Source organism: Artemia sp. Qi Xiang Cuo, chromosome 12 (genome assembly GCF_049724085.1).
Source record: "Artemia sp. Qi Xiang Cuo chromosome 12, ASM4972408v1, whole genome shotgun sequence".
NCBI lineage: Eukaryota > Metazoa > Arthropoda > Branchiopoda > Anostraca > Artemiidae > Artemia > Artemia sp. Qi Xiang Cuo.
This window is the reverse complement of record NC_142805.1, coordinates 37,773,428-37,787,877: the sequence shown is the minus strand read 5'-3', so window position 1 is coordinate 37,787,877 and position 14,450 is coordinate 37,773,428. Positions and strand designations below refer to the sequence as shown.

Here is a 14,450-nt window from a genome sequence, read left to right as displayed (position 1 = left end):
CGTGTCTTATCTGTGTGTGTGTGTGTGTGCGTCGGCTCTGTGTTTGTGTTTTGTGTCTGAGTTCGTGTGTCTTCTGTGTGTGTGTGTGTGGGTGTGTCTTCTCTATTTTTCTCATGTATGTTTTTTTTGTAGTCTCTGTGTGTGTGTGTGTGTGTGTCTTATATCTGTTTAATTCGTCACTTTGTGTATGTCGTCTCTCTGTGTGTGTGTCGTCTCTGTATGGGTGTCGTCTGTGTGTGTGTGTGTGTTCTCTCTGTGTGCTTGTTGTTATGAGTTTCTTTACTAAAAAAAAACTACTTTGTTAAAAAAAATGAATTAAATTGATCATAAGACCTAAATTATTTCATCAGATACGCCATGTCTCGTCTCTCTGTGTGTGTTGACTCTGTGTGTGTATGTGTATCGTCTCTGTCCATGTGTCGTCTCTCTGTGTCGTGGGTGTGTGTGTGTCCTCACTGTGTGTGTTTCGTGTGTGTGTGTGTGTCGTGTCTGTGTGTTTGTGCTCTCTCTGTGTGTGTGGACTCTCTGTGTGTGTGTTGTCTCTGTGCTTGTGTCGTCTCTCTGGGTGTTTCGTATCTGTGTGTGTGTGGCGTTTCTGTATGTTTGTCGTCTCTGTGTGAGTGTCATCTCTCTAAGAGGTGTCGTCTCTGTGTTTGTGTGTCTTCTCTGGGTCTGTGTTGTCTCTATGTGTGTGTCGTCTCTGTGTATGTGTGTGTGTGTGTAGTGTCTTTGTGCTTGTAGTCTCTGTGTGTGTGTCGTCTCTAGGTGTAAGTCGTGACTTTGAGTGTGTCGTCTCTGTGTGTGCGTCGTCTCTGTTTGTGTGTTTGTGTCGTCTCTGTGTGGATGTTGTCTGTGTGTGTGTGTGTTGTCTCTATGTGTTTTTCATCCCTCTAAGTGTGTCGTATCTGTGTTTGTGTGATGTCTCTGTGTGTGTGTCGTCTCTAGTCATGATTGTATTATATGTGTGTGTGCGTGTTTCTCGTCTCTCTGTGTGTTTTGTCTCTGTGTGTGTGTATCGTCTCTGTGAAGGTGTCGTCTCTATGTGTTGTTTATGTGGGTTTGTACTCTCTGTGTGTGATTAGTCTCTTTTTGTATGTCGTCTCTGTTTGTTTGTCCTCTGTGTGTGTGAGTGGACTCTGTGTGTGTGTGTCGTCTCTGTGTGTGTTTCGTCTCTGTGTGTCTGTCATCTCTATGTCTGTGTTGTCTCTATGTGTGTGTCGTCTCTGTGTGTGTGTGTCGTTTCTGTGTGTTTGTCCTCTCTGTGAGTGTGTAGTCTCTTTGTGTGTTTAGTATTTGTGTGTGTGTTGTCTCTGTTTGTTTTTCGTCTCTGTGTGCGTGTCGTCTCTCTATGTGTGTTGTCTCTGTGTGTTTGTCGTCTCTGTGTGTGTCGTCTCTATGTGTAAGTAGTCACTTTGAGTGTGTCGTCTCTGTGTGTGTGTCTTTTCTCTATCTGTGTCGTCTCTGTGTGTGTGTCGTCTCTGTGTGTGTGTCGTCTCTATGTGTAAGTCGTCACATTGAGTGTGTCGTCTCTGTGTGTGTGTGTGTCGTCTCTGTGTGGATGTTGTCTATGTGTGTGTGTGTGATGTCTCTGTGTGTGTGTCGTCTATATGTGTGTTTTGTATCTGTGTGTGTGTGACGTATCTTTGTGTCGTTTCTGTGTGTTTGTCCTATATGTGTGTGATTAATATCTTTGTGTCTGTCGTCTCTGTGTGTTTGTCCTCTCTCTGTGTGAGTGGACTCTCTGTGTGTGTGTCGTCTATGTAAATGTGTCTTCTCTGTGAGTGTTTCGTATATGTGTGTGTGTTGTCTCTGTGTGTTTGTCGTCTCTGTGTGCGTGTCGTCTCTCTACGTGTTGTCATCTCTGTGTGTGTGTCGTCTCTGTGTCTGTGTTGTCTCTATGTGTGTGTCGTCTCTGTGTAGGTTTGAGTGTGTGTCGTGTCTGTGTGCTTGTGGTCTCTGTGTGTGTGTCGTCTCTATGTGTAAGTAGTCTATTTGTGTGTGTCGTCTCTGTGTGTTTGTCATATGTGTGTGTGTGTTTGTGTAGTCTCTGTGTGTATGTTGTCTGTCTGTGTGTGTGTTGTCTCTATGTGTGTGTCGTCCCTATTTGTGTTTAGTATCTGTGTGTGTGATGTCTCTGTGTGTGTGTCGTCTCTATGTGTGTTTGTCATTTCTGTGTGTGTGTGTGTGTGTCTCGTCTCTCTGTGTGTGTTGACTCTGTGTGTGTGTATCGTCTATGTGCATTTGTCGTCTCTTTTTGTCGTTTTTGTGTGTTTGTCCTCTCTGTGTGTGATTCGTCTCTTTGTGTCTGTCGTCTCTGTGTGTTTGTCCTCTGTGTGTGTGAGTGGACTCTGTGTGTGTGTGTCATCTCTGTGGGTGTTTCGTATCTGTGTGTCTGTCATCTCTATGTCTGTGTTGTCTCTCTCTGTGTGTCGTCTCTGTGTGTGTGTGTCGTTTCTGTGTGTGTGTAGTCTCTCTGCATGTGTCTTCGCTGTGTTTGTGTAGTATCTGTGTGTGTGTTGTCTGGGTGTGTGTGTAGTCTCTGAGTGAGTGTCGTCTCTCTCTGTGTGTCGTCTCTGTGTGTTTGTCGTCTGTGTGTGTGTCGTCTCTATGTGTAAGTCGTCTCTTTGAGTGTGTCGTCTCTGTGTGTGTGTCGTCTCTCTATGTGTGTCATCTGTGTGTTTGTGTCGTGTCTGTGCGTGTATCTTGTGTATGTGTAAGTCGTCACTGTGAGTGTCTCCTCTGTTTGTTTGTTTGCGTGTCTTCTCTGTTTGGCTGTTTTCTGTTCTTATGTGTGTGATGTCTCTCTGGGTGTTGAGTCTCTATGTGTGTGTAGTATCTGTGTGTGTGTGAAGTCCCTTTGTTTGGTTTATGTGTGCTTGTACTCTCTTTGTGTGATTCTTCTATTTGTGTCTGTCGTCTCTGTGTGTTTGTCCTCTCTCTGTGTGAGTGGACTCTGTGTGTGTGTGTCGTCTCTGTGCATGTGTCGTCTCTGTGGGTGTTTCGTATCTGTGTGTGTGTGTTGTCTCTGTGTGTTTGTCGTCTCTGTGTGCGTGTCGTCTCTCTACGTGTTGTAATCTCTGTGTGTGTGTCGTCTCTTTGTCTGTGTTGTCTCTATGTGTGTGTCGTCTCTGTGTATGTGTGTGTGTGTGTCGTTTCTGTGTGCTTGTCGTCTCTGTGTGTGTGTCTTCTCTATGTGTAAGTCGTCACTTTGAGTGTGTCGTCTCTGTGTGTGTGTCGTCTCTGTGTGTGTGTTTGTGTCTTCTCTGTGTGGATGTTGTCTGTGTGTGTGTGTGTTGTCTCTATGTGTGTGTCGTCACTTTGTGTGTTTAGTATATGTGTGTGTGTGACGTCTCTTTGTGTGTGTCATCTCTATGTGTGTTTGTCATTTCTGTGTGTGTGTGTCTGGTCTCTCTGTGTGTGTTGACTCTGTGTGTGTATCGTCTCTGTGCATGTGTCGTCTCTATGTGTCGTTTCTGTGTGTTTGTATTCTCTGTGTGTGATTCGTCTCTTTGTGTCTGTAGTCTCTGTGTGTTTGTACTCTGTGTGTGTGAGTGGACTCTGTGTGTGTCGTCTCTGTGTGATGTTTTGTATATTTTTGTATTTCATCAATCTGTCTTTTTGTTCTCTTTGTGTGTGTAGTCTGTTTGTGTGTGTGTCGTGTCTGTGTGTTTCTCCTCTCTGTGCGTGTGTCGTCGCTTTGTGTGTTTCGTATCTGTGTGTGTGTTGTCTCTGTGTGTTTGTCGTCTCTGTGTGTGCGTCGTCTCTCTATGTGTGTCGTCTCTGTGTGTTTGTCGTCTCTGTGTGTGTGTCGTCTCTATGTATAAGTCGTCACTTTGAGTGTGTCGTCTGTGTGTGTGTGTCGTCTCTCTATGTGTGTCGTGTGTGTGTGTGTGTCGTCTCTGTGTAGGTGTCGTCTCTATGTGTAAGTCATCACTTTGAGTGTGTCGTCTGTGTGTGTGTGTGTGTCGTCTCTGTGTGGATGTTGTGTCTGTGTGTGTGTGTGTGTTGTCTCTTTGTGTTTGTTGTCTCTATGTGTGTTTCGTATCTGTGTGTGTGACGTCTCTTTGTGCGTGTCGTCTCTATTTGTTTTTTGTCATTTATGTGTTAGGGTCTCGTCTCTCTGTGTGTGTGTTGACTCTGTGTGTGTATAGTCTCTGTGAATGTGTAGTCTATATGGGTGTCTTCTGTGTGTTTGTCCTATCTTTGTGTGATTTATATCTTTTTGTCTGTCGTCTCTGTGTGTTTGTCGCATCTGTGTGTGTGTCGTATATATTTATAATTCTTCAATTTTCGTGTGTCTTATCTGTGTGTTTGTCTTCACTATCTATGTGTATTATATGTCTGTTTGTCTTATATGTTTGTTTTTCTTATCTATCTGTATGTAGTAACTTTGTGTTTGTAGTATGTGTTTTTGTTTTTGTCGTCTTTGTGTGGATGTTGTCTGTCTGTGTGTGTGTGTTGTCTCTATGTGTGTGTTGTCTCTATGTGTGTGTCGTATCTGTGTGTGTGAAGTCTCTGTGTGTGTGTTGTCTCTATGTGTGTTTGTCATTTCTGTGTGTGTGTCTCATCTCTCTGTGTGTGTTGACTCTGTGTGTGTGTATCGTCTCTGTGTATGTGTCGTCTCTATGTGTCGTTTCTGTGTGTTTTTACTCTCTGTGTGTGATTCGTCTCTTTTTTTATGTCGTCTCTGTGTGTTTTTTAAATTTTTGAGTCACCTGCCGGAGACTCTGGGTGGGTGGGTGCCCCCAAATATTGTCCCAAATTCCTCTCTCAATTTAGCACTTGTTCAAGAATGCTCAGCGTTTCAAATAACTTTCCCAATAGTATATATTCACTGTCTCAGCTCAGTTTAGAAAATCTGAGCCAATTTCCACTTTTTCAAATTTAGGGTCACTTGCCTGAGACTCTGAGCAGGTGAGGTGGGCACCTCCAAAAATTTGTCCCAATTTCCACTCTCGCCTTAGAACTTATTGACGGATACCTAAAACTGTCAACGGTTAGACTGTTGCCCCTAGTGTTAACCATGCCATGCTCTACACACATATCAACAATATATTTTTGTTTTTTGTTTTCCGTTTTCACAATGGGGTCCCAATCGAGCTCATGTCCATCGCTTAGCATTCAGGTCTTGACAAATAAAGCCCAGATAAGTCGGACCCCAACGCTCCAATCTGAACACTGACTAAGACCCCAATTCTGAGCTAGTGAATTTCAACCATTCAGGCTGGTGGACTAAGACCCCAATTCTGAGCTAGTGAATTTCCATCATTCAGGCTGGTGGACTAAGACCCCAATTCTGAGCTAGTGAATTTGTACCGTTCAGGCTGGTGGACTGGGACCCCAGTTCTGAGCTAGTCGATTTCCACCATTCAGGCTGGTAGATAAAGACCCCAATACTGAGCTAGTGGATTTCAACCATTCTGGCACTTTGACTTTTCATTCCCAATTAAATTAAAAAAAATAAGCATTTTCAACTAGAAATAAGGAGCATCGTTAAAAACTAAGACGAATGGAAATTATCCCGTAGATGAAGTTAGCTACCCCCTCCGAAAAAACATGTTCTTTACGATATACATTGACTTTTCATTACCAATTAAATTAAAAAATAAGAATTTTCAACTAGAAATAAGGGGTATCGTTAAAAACTAAGACGAATGGAAATTATCCCGTAGATAAAGTTAGCTACCCCCTCCAAAATACCTTGTTTTTTATGTTAGAGTTTTACTTTTCATTCCACATTAAATTAAAAAATAAGTTTTTTCAACTAGAAATAAGGAGCATCGTTAAAAAACTAAGACGAATGGAAATTATCCCGTATATGAAGTTAGCTACCCCCTCCGAAATACCTTGTTCTTTATGTTAGACTTTGACTTTCCATTCCCAATTAAATTAAAAATAAGTCCTATCATCTTGGAAGTTATTAATGTAGTTGTTAAGCAGAAAAATACTTCATCAAACTTTTATATCTTCGCTCAAGGTTGAATGGAGTTATGGCTAGGGGGATGAGTCCTAAACCCATCTGAATTCATTGTGAGGAGGAGTCATAAAACCCCCTGGAAGTCATTGAGGGGAGGAGTCATTGAACTCTCGGTAACTAATAAATTCATTAAACTTCCCAAAAAAATCACACATAATATCCTTTCTTTTTGAATGAACACAATGCAAAGAAAAAATCAAACGGTTTAAAATAACAGAGCCCCCCTCAAACCCCGTGACGTCATTTTAAAAGTTATAACAATTATTTATTTAACAGACATTCTCGCCTTCAATTGAACAGAAAAATATAAGAATTATTTATTTAACAGAAATTCTCGCTTTTTTGAACGAACACCATGTAAAGAAAAAATCACACTGGCTTAAAACAACATAGTCCTTCAAACGGAACTTTGAAAATCAAGAGAATGTAAAAGTTACAAGGTAAACCACGACCCCTTTGGGAGCCTAGAGAACCTTTGAGGACGGGGGGGTTCCTGGGGGGTTGGGGGGGGGGGATCGGAGCCCTTTTGGGTTGTGGTAAGGGACCTCACGGCTAAACCACGACAAAGCACTACTCTCGTGGAACTCAATTCCCATTTAACTCAACCCCCTGGCGACTCAATCCCTCTGGTCCCAGACTCCCTGGATAACCGAAACCCCCGGGCCACTGGCTCCCCGTTAACTGCCCCCTCGTGCAACTCAATCCCTCCATGCAACCCATCTCCCCTCAAAACACTTTTCAGCCATTTCTTTTTAAATTGACAAAACTTTTCAAACGTTACTTATGTATTATACAGAGCACATTGACGAGGTAAAGCTATGTCAAGTCACAATGTCATTCTGTCGTTACTGTTCAATTAAGCTATTGAATACTTTCTAGCAATGTCTCTTGTAAGCGTCAAATCTATTAAGTATCTGAGCTTATTCTTTGTATTGTTGATGCAAGCATCCCATTCTTTAATTACCCGTGAGGCATTCTTAACCATCGCAATACCTTTACGCAAATATCTTTTCGCAAAAAATTCGCAAATCTCGTAAAATAAAGAAGTAATTACCCTTTTCAAAAACATTAGTCCTTCTATTAATGAACCCATGAAACGAAACCAGTCTTATAGCATCACACAATCTCACTCCTAGCTCCAAAAATGGAATGCAGGTAGCGTTCGTAGTAATAGGTTTAAAAACCTATTAGCCAATTTTAAAAAAAAAAACCTACTAATCAACTTACAGATGAATGACCACGGATTTAACCTAAAAAATAACTTGTATATCAGGAACTAGAAATCTACGTCAGAAAAACTTGTCCTTAAATTATGTAAATCTCTTGGGAAAGAAAGATGTCCAGTAGAATGGAATATCTACCAGAAAAACCTGTTTGGTACGGAGGGGCCATAGAATCCAGACGAGAGATACTACTAACCCAAAACGAACAGAAATTACAAATAACCGAGTCAAACTCAAAATGAGCAGAAATTAACAGCAGAAGTTGGGCGCAGAACCCCAATGCCTTCCCAAGGCCAGAACAAAATTTGCACTTTACTGAAAAAATACAAATGAATGTGCATTGTCAGTTTGATATACATATACTGATATTTAGTAATCAAAATGTTAATATTATTTGATTTATTAAAGTTATAAAAGTAAAAACATTTATACTTTTTTCAGTAAAGTACAAATTATGTTCTGGCTTTGGGAAGGCATAGGAGTTTTGCGCCCAACTTATCTTAATTTCTGCTCGTTTCGAGTTTGACTCGGTTATTTGTTTTAATTTTTGTTTGTTTTGGGTTTCATTTATTTATTGATGCTGATTTGTGGTAGTTTCACGCTTGGTAGATTATTTGATTTTATTTTTGCACATTTTTGGTATAATGGAGTTCTTTACTTTTCTTTGAAAAACTTATTTTGTGGAAGAAGTTTTTTTTAATTAATAATAGAATAAAGAAAATTTGTGCGAAAATACATAATAATATAGATTTCCATTTCAAAGAAGACCTTCAGTTACAGCCAATGATCTGAACAATTTTCTTTCTTCCATAGTTCAGAACCTCCCTCCCCTTTCTTTTGACACTCATTATTTGTGCTCTCTCAATTTTCCCGTTATTTCGCCCTCGGATGTGGAGGCAAAAATTAAGAACATTAAAAAGTGCAGTACTTGTCCACTAGACATCCCGATTGTACTAATTAAAGCCTTTGCCGACAATCTTTCAGGGCCTTTGTCCTTACTTTTTAATGAAATAACCTCTACTGGTAAATTTCCAAACTGTTGGGAATTACGTTTTATTACTCCCGTAAAAAGGAAAGGTAACAATCAAGGTTTTGATGGTGTCCGTCCCATTACTCTTACTCCAGTTTTTGAAGTTATATGAAAGCTTTTTAGCTGAGTGGTTGAAAGTAAAGATAATCCCAAATGTTGACCAAAGACAATTTGGAAACCTTCGCTCTACATCTACCAGCCACATTATCGTGTTCACCTTATGGACACAATATGTAACACTCTTGAAAAACCCAATACCTGGCTCAATGTTATCGCTGTTGACTTGCAAAAAGCTTTTGATTTAATCAACCACAGTATGCTATTAGAAAAACTATCTAATGACTTTCATGTTGACCCTTATTTAATTAGAATAATTGCGTCTCTCCTCTCTAATAGAACGCAAGTCGTGAAATACCTGAGTGTATATTCTGATCCCATCCCAATTTATAATGGTGTGCCCCAAGGAACCCTCTTAGGCCCAATTTTATTTCTTACAATGATAAACAACCTTGTTGTTTATTTCCCTGATAGATAGAAATTTGTTGATCATCTGACTGTCTTAGAGATATGTTTCAAAAATTTAAAAAACACCCCAAAGGACATCTTGAAACCGATATCAGCCGAAGCTCTTACTGACGATATGAAAGTCAACCCTTTAAAATCAACTGCTCTTACTATTAATTTCCTTAAAACTCCCCCTTCTTTCTCCTGTCCAATCCCCCCTGAAATTTCTGTTACCACTATTAAATTACTGGGCGTTACCATCTCAAGCGACTTAAAATGGGATTGTCATATTAATGACATCTTAAAACGTGCAAACGCCGCCTTTTCCCTCCTTAAACTCCATAAAAAATTTAAATGCTCTAAATCGAATTGTTTGAGGATTTTCCGGTCATTTGTACGCCCAACCCTTGAGTATGCCTGTCCTGTTTGGCATACTGGCATTTCCACTGAATTGTCGGACAGAATAGAAGCAGTCCAAAAAAGGTGCATAAGAATTATCTTCAGTGAGGGTAGAGTACCTTATATTTCCCTTCTTAGGAGAGCCAATCTTGTCACCCTTAAGGAAAGGGGAGCAAAAATTACCTTGCGTTTTGCTAACAATGCCCTTCATAACCCTCGAACAACTCCCCTTTTCCCTGGTCAATATTTACCCCTTCGACTCCACCTCCCACGTTCTGTGTAAAAAAAATCCCCCTTCTTGCCCCAACGAGAGTTTGCACTGAAAGATATAGAAGAACTTTTATCCCTTACATAGTTGACATTTTCAATCAGTGAATCTCCGCAGCCTCCTCCCCTCCCTCACTCACTTTTTACTTCATAGTTATTAATTTTAATGCACATTTAGCAAATTTGGAGGTTTTTTATTTATGTTTTTAGTCACTAACTAACTTATGTTTTTGTTTCAATTTTTTTTATCCCCTTGTTAATTTTACGAGTTTTCATTTTTTGGCATTTTTGCTGACTTGACATTGGCCTTCTAATTTTATAAGTTTAATTTGTTTTTGTTTTTACCATTTTTACGTATTTGCATTGACCTTTTTATAATTTTCTGTTGTTGTTTGATTGCAAGTTTTTGTCGTTCTTTTTGCGCTTTATTTGATGCTAAAGTGCCAGTTCGGCCCTTTTGGGCTTGTGATAGCCGTTTTTCAGCAATAAATCTTATCCTATCCAATGCTCTAAAAGACTAACGTTAGAGAAAAATATACATAAAAATAATTATTTCTTTATGGTGTGCAATGCAAACACTTAGGAAATGGGGAGTAACAAGAAAAAGAAAGAAAACAATAACAGTATATAGATAAAACTAAGATTATGGCCGAACAAACATTATAATCAATTGTTGGTATAGTCCAATAGAGTAAAATTTGTAATTATGAGAACTTCTGAAAAGCCTGAAATCTCTCAAACATAACATCAAATCGAAATTAAAAGTACACCACTGAAATCACCGTCGTTGGAGACACCAAAATAATGATTTACAGCCCTCGCTATCTCGAAAAACAAGAATTTTTTGCATGGGTGGCATTAATATGTTTCCAATCTATTTTTTTTTTTTTTTACTTTTTGTTTACCAAGGGTGATAAAATTGATTGGTTGTAGAATATTGAAGGTGGACTCTTTTGACCGGAAACAAAGATGTCTAGTGCTCTTTTTACAAAAAAAAGTCAGTTGCCCCACGATAAACTGCCATTTTTTGCCGCTAAACATCAACGGTAGCCAAAATGGGACCAAAAAACTGGAGCATTTAAATTCGGAGATAGCAAATTGACTTATTATGGTCGATTAAGTAAGTCAAAAAGGAAGCTTGACCCATGTGGTCACCGTAGCCAAGGCTGACATTTACGAGGAATTATTCATTTTATATAGGAAGATTTGTACATAAATCGCAGAGTAAGGGTTGGCTTGTAATAGGCCTACATTGTTGAACTCGGGATCCAATGGATATTCCGTTCAATAGTATACTACGGCTTTATAGAGCCATTTTGGAGACTCGCCAGGAACTATCCAAATTATTAACTTCAAATGGAAAAGCTAATCAGTGAACTGCAGTAGAAAGCTCAGAATGTTAAACCTTGTCGGATGCCTTGCTCCTCCGTATATCTTCAAAAAGTAAGATAACTATGACCATTCCTACCGTGCCAATATGTACACAATATTGGAACACTGTTCATGAATGGTAATTACGAATTTTAGTACGCTTTTTATGACATTCTAAGCAAGGGTAACTATAGCCTTGCCATTTTGGTCAGGGGTGCCACCGTGGCAAAACATGATGTGAGGTTGAAAGTCCGAGTAGTTATTCTAATGAGAAGTACTGAAATATACAAAGCTATGTTTTTAGATACAAATTAACAGTCGAACTTCCAAGGATAAGGGACCAAAGTTATTGAAAAAAACAGATTTCATATAAAGAAATTCATCTATGAATTTCAGAAATGAGTCATAGATGAGTCATTTTTAAAGCAAACTTTTACATGTATTAGTCATACAAAAGAATTTTATATTTCTTACGTAAATTGAGGGGGAATTTCGAAACCGTAAACAATGCTTTTTATGTCTATTAAATATTACTAGAAAGATGGGTATATTACATCTTATGCAAAGCAGGGTCACGTAGAGAATACACCAAACAGTTCTTGGTAACAAAAAGTAAATAAAGAGCAATCCCTGCCGTTAGAAGCAAAAATGTTGAAATAAATCAATTTGGTGACAACTAAAATAGATCTCATAATTGTAATTAAGCAATTAAGCAAACCCTTTATATTTTTTCATTACAGAAGGTCCTGCTCCAAGAGGAAATTACTGGGTCCTTGACACAGATTATATAACGTATTCGCTGGTGTATTACTGTGAACAACTAGGAAATATGTCTGTTCGTAAGTTTGATTGTATTACTTTTAAAATATAAATCTTAGATTTGGGGTTTGTTCCCAGCATCTAAGAGATCATTGATCGCCATTAGACTTTCGTTATTCATTTCTAAGAGGATGAGTAACGACAAACTAGATACCTTCCTCTGGAATACACGAATAATGTGTTACAATAAGTTATTCCACGTCAATCATGTTGAATAATAATGACACAAATACTTAAACCTAAATCGGATAATTTATCTTTTGACACCTGAAACGTGCTAATGATGAGACTTACAAGTAGAACTGTCCCCTTTCTACTCTGCTACTAACAACCAACAAGGCACAGCAGCATCAAGCCTTCTGAGGCCAACACAGCAACGGACGCTCCTCTTCCATCCCAATCTTTCAAAGACTCTCTCTTTACACCCTCTAAAGAAGTTCCCATTTCCTTTAAATCTCACCTTGCGACATGTTCCCACCCCATTCGGGGAACGTTCCCTATAGAAAAGGCATATAACGTCTGATTCGACCCATAAATAAATTCCATTAAATTTAAGGATTATATTATTTTCTTTTTTTTAACAAAGTTAAAGAATGAAGCTAAAAGTTAAAGTAAATATAAATCATTCTATATATAAGATGGTTGTTCACCTGCAATACGTTCCGCTCTGTACGCAATAGTTCGACAAGCGCTTGCCTGAAAGGATTTTGACTTGACTTAAGTCCCGTCCGTCCTCGAAGGTCGTCTTGGAGCCTCTTTCTGTGTAATGGCACGGCAGTGCCTACTGTATGCCTCGCGGTCTTTGCAGAAAGGTTTCCAAATGGCAACAAATATAGCCCATTGGTTATTGCAAAGTGTTTTATTTCAATAATTTCCATTCAAAACAATATAAATGAGGATTTTATTGTTAATAAAAGCAATTTATTGCTCAGAGTACTAAAACAAAAAGTAACACATTGGTTTTGTATTACAATTATTTTTTTTAAACAAGTTTTTTTTCGACTGAATGTACGGAGCAACATCAAAAAAAAAAAAAATTTCCGTATATAAAGGAGGACTGGCCCTTCTTCAACCTCGGTTCTTCACGCTTAAGTCTGAAAACTTCTCTAAAAAAATTCAACGGCCCTTATGTTTGAGCAGTTTTTCTTAAAGAATAGTCACAGAAAGCCAAACTTTAGCGTAAAGAGCGATGGTTGAGGAATGAGCAGCCCCCCTAATATACAGAATAATTTCTGTTTGTTTGCAGTTTTAATGTTGCACCTTACTTTCATTTGAAAAAACTTGTTTTTTTATTTAATTTCTGACCGTTCTTCAAATTGTGCTAGGAAATCCTCTTCTCCACCCCCTCCCGTGTTAAATTCCCCTTGGAAAAGTCTCCCTGAAAACTTTTCTCACAAACATCCGTGCGGTAAAAGTCACGGAACGTTTTTTTCGTTCTAAAATCTTTTGTTCTAAAAAGGGGTTACCCTTTTTAGAAACAAAAAATACGGGTGACTTAATGCTCTATGGGATCATAGGGGTAGGAACGTCCGAAGAAGGAATGACGTTGATGAAAATAGCACCATCAAATTCAGCATACCCTTGTAGAGGGGTTCCAAGCCTCTTTCTACAAGATGCAATATATTATCATTCTTTTATCATTATATTTTTAGAAGGTTGGAGAAGCTGATCGCTTTCCTGCTAGAACCAAACTTATCACTCGAAAGTAAGAACATGGCTCGAAGAAACAAAAATTTTTTTGATAGCCTGAAATAGTCTTCTCCAACGCTGAACACTCATCACACTATTCGCACACTCATCAGGATAATCAAAAAAGGAGACGATACCGAGCCAGTCAACTGGCGGGGTATAAGTTTACTGTCCATACCTGGGAAAATCCTCTCACATATTATCCTACAGAGGATCCAAACACAACTTGATCACCACCTCCGAGGCGAACGGTATGGCTTTCGGCCAAATCGCTCATGTGCGGACCTTATATTCACGCTTAGACTTCTTAATGAAGAAAGCAGGGAGTGGCGTTGGAAGATTTATATGATTTTTGTGGATTTCGAGAAAGCCTTTGAATCCAAAGATCGTAAAAGCCTATGGAAGATTTTCATCCACTATGGAATCCCTGAAAAAATAGTGACGATTATTACCGCCATGTATGAGGATGGTGAATGTTTCGTCAAGACACCAGAGGGCCAAACTCGTTTCAGGGATGTGTTCTATCATCATTATTTTTTGTAATAATGGTTGATTACATCCTGCCGAGCACAGGTACAAAAGGCATCAGATTAAGCCCCTAACAAGTCCAGGTCAATGATATTGACTCCGCACACGACTTAGCTGTGCTTGACTCAAGTAAAAAGCAGCTTCAAGAATAACTCGACGAGGTAACGGTAAAGGCAAACCATATTGGTCTACGTGTGAATGCTGAGAAAACCAAATTCATGGTGACTAGTGACTCTCCTCTGTCCATTAAATATGGCGACCAAAATGTTGAACAAAATGTCCAGTTCAAATATATGGGACGTATCATTGAGAACACCGGCTCGATAATGAAAGAAATACTCACCATAATAGGACAGGCAACCATAATGGGCCTTCAACAAACTACGTCAAGTATGGAGATCTCAGAGATTTTCTCTACACCTAAAGCTAAACCTTTTCAACAGCAATATTATGCCAATACTACTCTACGCAGTAAAAACATTGCACCTGAATCCAGAACAAGAGTGAAGAGTCCTGGATTTTCAAAACTTGCGTCTTCATAGAATATTGAACATCCACTGGACACAGAAGGTGACAAACCAGTCCATCCGTGAAATGAGGTAATAACCTCTAATAACCGACATCATCAGAGTCAGAAGGTGGA

General features: G+C 39.2%; 2 protein-coding genes across 2 annotated transcripts in view; one reads left to right on the top strand and one right to left on the bottom strand.

The window, feature by feature from the left end:
• The window catches only part of LOC148946083 (geranylgeranyl transferase type-2 subunit alpha-like), a 318,679-nt gene that overhangs the window by 97,061 nt on the left and 207,168 nt on the right, over positions 1 to 14,450 (bottom strand). The gene's annotated exons all lie outside the window — the stretch shown is intronic.
• LOC148946087 (apolipoprotein D-like) overlaps positions 1 to 14,450 on the top strand; it is a 75,131-nt gene that overhangs the window by 59,660 nt on the left and 1,021 nt on the right. Inside the window, exon 4 of the mRNA XM_089098322.1 lies at positions 11,512 to 11,610. Coding sequence (XP_088954448.1) covers positions 11,512 to 11,610 — 99 coding nt within the window. The remainder of the gene's footprint in view (positions 1 to 11,511; positions 11,611 to 14,450) is intronic.